The 8414-nt window shown below is 39.1% G+C and overlaps 1 protein-coding gene across 1 annotated transcript in view; it reads right to left on the bottom strand.

Annotated features, from left to right (window-relative positions):
• Positions 1-1508: 1508 nt before the first annotated feature.
• Positions 1509-8414, bottom strand: part of DCP1B (decapping mRNA 1B) — a 39418-nt gene continuing 32512 nt past the window's right edge. The window contains exons 8-9 of the mRNA XM_015865297.2: positions 4591-4839; positions 1509-2437 (exon numbers count right to left, since the gene is read on the bottom strand). Coding sequence (XP_015720783.1) covers positions 2357-2437; positions 4591-4839 — 330 coding nt within the window. The 3' untranslated portion in view covers positions 1509-2356. The remainder of the gene's footprint in view (positions 2438-4590; positions 4840-8414) is intronic.

Raw genomic sequence — 8414 nt, 5'->3', positions numbered from 1 at the left:
AAATGCTTGATGAAAAATGTCTTTTAATCTCATCTTTTCCCCAGCAAAGATCTCTGAGTTTGCTAAAATATTAACTATGGTTTTAATATCCTAGAGGGACTGAGTTATCTAGAATTCTTCCTGCTCTTATGACTGAAATTCAAAGCTCAACACATTGTAAACAGGCTGTCAGAGGAGACAAAGCATCCTGCCAATTCAGCCACATGCTGCTCCTGGAAAATTTCTATTTTGCTGTACAGTTTTAATTATCCCCTTTGCAGCAACAACAAGGAAGCAAAGACAGAGGAGCAATAGAGAGCTAATGAATAAAAATCATACTAAGTATTGTGAGAAGGGCCCGAGGAAGGGTTGAGGTGACTTCACTGAATATTATGGATTTCCATGATGAACACTGACAGAATTAGTTAGAGATGATGTTTCAGTATTTGATTGACTTTATGCTCCTCATCTTATCTCTCTGGTTCAATAGGTATGGAATCTTGTAAGGAAGCAAACAGTACTAAGTGGAAACACTCTGACTCTAGTATCAATTCAATGCTGAAACTGGGATTAACGCATAAAGCACTGCTGCGACACTGGGAATTCTTGCTAAGTACCAACTCCCAACATATTTCCTCTACTGGGAAAAAAAAAAAGAGAAGAAGGAAACTTAGCATTAGAAAACATACAACAAAGAGGAAAAAAATGTACACGCAGATACCGTGGAAATGCCTCGATTAAAAGTAATGCTGTCCTCACAAATGATCTGATTTTCTACTTTCAACCTTTAATCCTTTTTCAGATAAAAAAGAAAAAGAAACAAAGCAATCAAAGAGCAGCAGCCCTAAGGGCAGTAGCCTTTTCTTCTCCAAAGGCCTTGCTAGCCCTGGGACTCCCTAGTCTCCCTAGCTCTAGTGGTGTCTTACAAGCAGAACAACTTGGGAACCTGAGTGTTCAGAACTTCTTTAGTTTCGAAGTAAGGATCTATAAAACCTGACATAAACATCCAGGTATCATGCACAGATCTGACTGCTTAAAGAGACAGCCTCAGCTGATAAAAAGGCTATTAGGCAGAATAATATAAATTTTCATCCTCCAGCTTTTCCACGGTACTGGATGGTTCCACTGTATTGCTGGAAAAGCAATAAAAAGAACTACCCCAATTGAAACATACATCCACACTGACACTGAAGAACGTTTCCCTCACAGATGAGGCAGGTAAGCTATGCCTACACCCCTATCTATAACCCAGATGAGGGTGTACTCATTTGTGCACTACAGTTCAGCCTCTCTGCACCCATAGAGGAAATATCTCCTCAGCAACAACTTGGGGTTCCTGTAGCAAACTTGCACTTAAGCAGGAGATGCTAATGAAAAAATAGATAAAATTTTGTTCAGCCACTTATTCTAATTTCATTACTGTCTCTTCTGCCAAACGTTTACAACATTTTAAAGTCACAAAAGTACAACCAATCCCAACAACTCTAAATATATGGTCCACTGTAGAACAAAATGAAATCACCACAATGTAGGGACTATCCATTTTATTTTCTTTAGAAATGGATCCAGGAAACCACCGTGCTCCAGAAAAAAAAAAACCACACTTAAAAAAAGAACTTTTGCTCCCTCTTAACAAAGCTGCACGTTGCTTATAGTAATGCAGATTGGATCTGGAGTATTAGAAACATGAATCCAGTGCCACCCCAAAGCTATGCTGATAGCAAGTACATTCACAAACAAAACCCTCCCCCCTAATTCATCAAAACAGCTGCAGAGTTCCACTTCTACGGCTAGCTAAAAATATTCCTATTAAAATAGAAAAAGATTTCTCTACAAAATTTTCGGGGATAGTCATGACATTTCTTCTAAATCTCTCTGCAGACAACTAAGTAAGGTGACACAACAGTTTACCTAAGACTTTCAGTTCCAAAATTCCACCAGATCTTCATTTACCTTAAAAAAAAAAAGTCCAACATTGCCACCATGTGGTCAGAAACGGGCATCGTTCATCGTAGAAGTCGCGTGTGACAGGGGAGGAAAGGCACCCAGCCAACGAATAACCACGCTGTCAGGAAAAAACGAAACTGAGTTCTGAGAAGGGTGACTTAATGCAGGAAAACCAATTCTAAGTATGGGCCAGTCTAAGACAAATATTGTGTGGTTAAGTTTTCAGCACTGTGACGCTCCCCTCCCTGAAGGCACAATCCATTTCCACCCACTTGTTTCTAAGTACAACATGGACTTGCTAAGGAGCAAAATCTGTGTGTATGCAAAATGCCCAAGACCATTTATTTCTTTAAATGGGACATTACTTGAAAATTTGGAAGCCTTTTTCCTGGGATTCAGAAAGTAACAGAAATTAAAAAGCAACCATCTTTCACATGGATTTCTTCATTGCTGCCTTTCTCACACTGAAGAGATACGCTTCATAAATAATGTTTAAGAAGTTGTCGTCGTTCTGAAAAACAAAACACAATCGTTACTACCAAGGAGACATTACTGAGTAAACAGATAAGGTTTTACTTCCATTTCACAGACAAAATACTTTTCAACCTTGCTCTATCTTAGAAGCACACAACAGAAGGGGTATTTCCTTTTCAGGCATACATTCTATGGCTTGGATGTAATATATAACTGGATGGGAAGCACGACTCTATAAGCAGTAATGAATAGATAGAAAGTAAGCTTTCCAAACTCACACTGATTTATCTTGAGTATGCTGTTCTTGCATGATACTGTAGAGAGTACAGGCTCGGAGCAACCTGATCTAACTAACCTGATCTAATGCCCCTGTTCATTGCAAGGGTGTTGCACAATATGACCTTTAAGGGCCCCTACCAACTCTGAGGATTCTATGATTCTATGACATAATCCTGTAATTGCTTTTCTTTGCCCCCATTTACCAAACAGTTTCCTTAAGTTTCTTCCATTAGTTCATTGATTATTGTGTCTCTGAAGGAACAGTGGAACACTTTGGGTTTTGCTCCTATACTAAATCCCACCTGGGCAAACACTTTCATCCTGTTTATCACAGGATGACTTGGGTTTGAAGTAACTTAAAGTTCATCCAGTTCCAACTCCCTGCCATGGGCAGAGCTGCCACCCATCCAACCTTGCCTTGAGCGCCTCCAAGGATGGAGCACCCACATCTTCTCTGGGCAGCCTGTACCAGGGCTCACCACTCTCTGAGTAACAAATTACTTCTTAACATCTCACTCTCTTTTAGTTTCCCCTCTTTTAGTTTAAAGCCATTGCCCCTTTGTCCGACCAATATTAGACTGTTTAATTATTTTAGTCTTAATGCTTCCACCACGCTCTGCTCCTTTTGTTCTGATGCACGTTTAACTTTTCTCTTTAGAAGACCGTTTTTTGCAAGAGCTGGCAATTTCACACTAAGAAAAGATGTCTTAAGTAGCTTACATAAACATATGAAGATAATTAAAATCAGGATAGTCCTTGAGGAAAACCAGGAGCAACTGAGATTGTAGTGTTATATAACAGAAAATGATAGCTAAGGAACTAGCAATCAGCATCCCGTTATTAAACAGTAAATAATTTCCAGGTAACACAGTTAATCCCAGCTGTCATCAAGAACAGCGCAACCGAACATGCATTTTACAGATACAGTTTCAGTGCACAGAATCTTGTTTTCTCCTTTTTAATTTCATACATGGCTTTCCTATTATCCAGATATTCCATGTACGTAAGACAGAATATTACAGTATTTTTCTTTTTAGACCCAACATAAAAATAAGGAGGGAAATGAGATGAACATCTAATGCCTTAAAGACACTATTTTATTTATAGATCTATAATTTAAACTTCATTTTATGTGACTCACTTCAGCATTCCAATAAAGGCATATTCTATTGCCAAGCCACATAGGCATAGTTTGGCCTACAAACTGGACACTTCAACCCGTGCCTCCATTCATTACACACTATAGCCAGTTCTTTAATTCTACAGTCTCTACTCTTCAGGTATTAATTTCACAGTAAGTTACTGAAAAAAAAAATCATAATTCACATAATCACAGAGCAGTAAACAGTCATCTCCTACATGCTGTTAATGCTTTGTCAGATTTAAACTTGAATAATTCTAGCAAGAGGAAATTCAGCATTTCAAGTAGAGAATTATATAGAATAGATTGAACTAGCACGCTTTTAGGTTACCTAACCCATATTTTAAAGTTGCTCACACTTCCCATCTGAATTCTTCTTGCTCTTTGAAGTATTTGTCTGCTAAGATAAACACCCCTTACTTTGCTAAAAATACAACAGGTATCTTTCCACCTCTTGGGACAGCCTTTTGAAGCTTTCGGTCATTTTTATTATTTTCCTTCAATTGTATCATCTTTCCTTAACCTCAAACTACATTGATTAATCAGAGTGCATTTAAGCTAACAGTAAGCAAGAAGATGCTATCACCTTCCTACTCTGTGGAATAGTACTCAATTAACACAGCCATAAAAAGCTTCCAGCACATACTTAATTATCCATCTAGGCACATATACAAAACTCATTAGATGCCCAGGTGCTTAGGTGACCAGGTGCTCATATCGAAATGGTAATAAAGGTTTAAATTGAAGTAGAAAAACTTGTGGCACTTTACCTGGATCAAGTGTAGAAGTGTTTCCTGCAGCTGCATCTTTGTCACTGAGCTGCTGTTGATCACAGGTGGCTCTGGGGTTTGCAGTGGTAGGAGAAGGTTAGCAGAGCTAGCAGCAGGTTCTTGGTTTGATGCTGCTAACCGCCCACCTTCGTTGGCTTTTGGTGCAGCAGGTGTGGGCTGAGTGAACACCATTGGGGACATCAATAAGGTAGGAGTCACAGTAGCAGGAATGCGCTGAGGTGAGATTACCTGTCCACATAAAAAATATCAATTAAATAACCTGTTCAATCAATTCTATAGGAATTAAGATGATTAAAGATGCAGACTGATTTGCAACAAGTACAGAAATTGTGGGAGATCGGTCCAGTTCCATGAACCTCCGGTTCAGGACTCCTGTATGATTCAGTTCCAGGTTAAAAGGTCCTCCATCCAAACTGAGAACACAGTCATGGGTTCAAATGCGATACAGCCTACCTGTCAGGCAAACACTATTATTAAATAATGAGTACTTTTAGCTGTAAAGTTTTCCATCAGGCCAGTAAGCCCTGAAGTTTGATAATATTCTTTCTTACTTGCAAATACCAAAAGTAAAGCTCAGTCTTGGTATCTAATAATAGAAAATATTTGCCAATTACTACTTTCAAACTGCTGTCTTTATGTATATATGCATACATGTACACATGCATGCACACACACGTATAATGTAATTCTCTTTATATGTAAGGAGAAGTAAAACAAAACAGATATTAAATTATGTATTTGAAGACCTACAGTGAACTGATGGCACCATTAGAAATAGAACTGACTCCTAACCGATTCTCAGCTTATAAAATCAAAATGGCCCTCAAAGAGAAGGAAAACCCAGACACTGCTGGAGTTCTGCAAGTTCCCTCTCTGTCATATCCATACCAACATGCAAATATCGGTGTCAAAGAATTTTTACATTTAAAATTTGTGATAAATCTCAGAAATCTAAAACCTGCAGAACTAGTCAGTACTAGCAAATGTTTTATTCACTAAATTTGTAGATACTGAAACTTTCTGAAGGTAATCCTAGTAATATGCTTAGAAACCAGTGCTTATTGGGGCCCGGAGTTCGAATCCCCCCTGTGGCGCAAGTGGTAGAAGTGCCGCTCTGCTACACAGAGGCTCGAATCCCGGGGGCCGGACTCGATGATCTCTAAAGTCCCTTCCAACCCGCACGAAATTATGAAACTATGAAACTATGAAACTATGAAACTATGAAAACCATCAGAAGTCCATAGGGACGTACCAATGTAGATTCAGACCTTCAGCGTGTGCACACATTCTCCTGAAGATATGCCAGTAGAAGACTGGCTGCCCCCAGATGCTCATGACAACATCTCTGACCTACTCATCCATGTAGCTTGAATAGCTACTCTTAATCTCAAGTAAAACTGGTGGGTTACCTTAAATCAGATGATTTTTCCTAATGAACAATTTAAAGAATGCATATAAAAACTGCTCTGCAGGGTAGGAGCCTCCAGCAAAGGAGTGGTGGGGAGCAGCTGGAGGAGGTAAATCGTCTCACTAAGACAGAGAAACCTAAGACTGACGATGTCAAAGATTTAAACGATAAGTCCTCTGAAATCAAAACACTCCTCTCTAGAGTCTGAGACAAACGTAACCTAACACAAATTATGCAACAAATAGTTACTACTGTCAAACATACATGTGTTTTGTTTTAACAGACATATCAAAAACTGTTTTTTATTTCTGGATAAAAACAGCTTCTTCGTAGTTTTCCAATCATATGGATGGTATATGGAATAAGCAATATTGCCATCTACTGGTGACTGAGCTAATACCGACAGGTTACTGCAGTATTTCAAGTGTTTGCCTCAGCAGAAAATACACGTATCTTTTATTTTCAGCCCATACTAACTGCTTTTGTGTGCAAACATTACAGTGTATTTTCTTCTGCCAAGAGATCATGCTCAAAGCTTCTGCCATTTAAGAAACCTACATGTAAACCAGATGGTTGCCTTTTAAACCATAAAGTCAATTTTTCAGTTTAGATTCAGATCACCTCCAGCCACCTGACAATTGATGTCCATCAGCAAATGTAGGGCACCAGATTAGCGTTGCTAGTGTGATTCCTATAGAGCAAAGCTTTTGCTGAGAGCACTGGAAACGCTCTGTAGGGACACAGAGCCTTCAAACCAGTCTTTTAGCCTTGAGTAATTTTGTACAAGGCATAACAGCCTTTCCAATACACTACTGATCCCCTTCTTTCTCATGAAACCTAACACAAGCTGCTCATGCATCCAGCCTTCCCTGAATTAGCTCCAGCTTTTTCAGGTCAACACTTAAATCTCTGAGTCACTAATAACAGAGTGGGAGTCTACTGCCAGTTGTGCAGCAATAAAGTAAGAACAATGAAAAATGTGCAAGATAGTCACTGCAGCATGTATTATTCCTCCTCTGAAGCACAAATGCTCACTAGGATATGTCTGATATTCTGCATGGCTGTTAGCAGCTAGATGACATTACAAGTAGCAAATTCACATAACACCACGCACTAAGAAACGCATGGCTCTCCTGTAATGGATACTGGGACCTGGCCCTGCTTCCCCTTTCTGCATGTGCAGAATTCCACTTGCATCAAGCACTCCTCTGGAATATCAGCACCCAAGGGATGCCACAGGCTGGTTATAGGGGCGTTATTTAGAGCTGAGAACAGTTCATCTAGGAATGGCTCCTGAAACTGCAGTTATGCTATAGGCATCTTTGACAATACCATCATACCGCTAGCTATTATGTACCATATACACCTTCAGAAGATGTAACACAGTAGGTAGATGACATTTTTGATGGAAAACACTCCAAGAAATCAAGCGAGCAGTATACAATATAAGCGGACTTCTGAAGAGATCAACTTGTGTCAAGGTTATTGTAAGCATTCTTAAAACCACCATTCTGATTAACACGAACACTTCAGCATGCGTGAATCTATAATTGGCATAACTCATGCCTAATACTAAGCACATGTTTAAAAGCCCATTGCAGATTAATGTGCTTTTATTGCACCCAAAGCACGTGTTACTCACTGTCTGCATAAGGAGTACGTCTTAGAATAGGGCTAGCATCAGACGAATGCTTCCGAGCATTATTTCTTAGCTTTTCATGTTTAGTTTTATTTTTTATTCTTTTTGTAACTGGTCTATTCCTCTCCACGTGGGAGATCGCAGTTCTTACACCATATGGAGATGCAGAAGCCAATTTAAAATTGGACTTGTAATGTGTCAATTGAGGAAAAGACTATTGCTTTAATTTTCTCAGCACTGCTGATAGATCTGGGATGTTCCTGTAATGTGATTTTTCCAAACAACAAAGACACTGTCCAGATACCCTTCTATTCCTGTCAGGCGTTTTAGCGTTCACTTTTTTTTTGGTATGCTGGATTACAGTAAAGATGCAACACTAAAAGATAAGCCATTACAGAGAATAAACCTTTTGCTGTATTTTCTCATCAGAATCTGCTTTGATCAATTTTGCATGAGCATGTGCAGATATATTGGTGCCAACTCAATTTCACTCAAATGTCTGTCTGCAGGCGTGGCAGCGCTTAAAGCTTTTGGTCTACGGTAAGGATGCGACTATAAAAAGATTAACGTTGGTTTTAAAAGTTGTTTTGAATTGTTAGCTTCCAGGCTCTCTTCATATGGCAAATTCATGGTGATCTACGGGAATAAAGACTTCTACCTTAATTTCTATCCCTTTTTTTCCTTTTCTTTTTTTTTTTTTTTTGAGGGGGGATGAGACCAATCTGCTGCATGTCAAAGAGGCCACTCCTTCCATGT

Source organism: Coturnix japonica, chromosome 1 (assembly GCF_001577835.2).
Source record: "Coturnix japonica isolate 7356 chromosome 1, Coturnix japonica 2.1, whole genome shotgun sequence".
NCBI classification, from domain to species: Eukaryota; Metazoa; Chordata; class Aves; order Galliformes; family Phasianidae; genus Coturnix; species Coturnix japonica.
The sequence above is the reverse complement of the archived record's forward strand: the minus strand, read 5'-3'. Positions and strand labels throughout refer to the sequence as shown.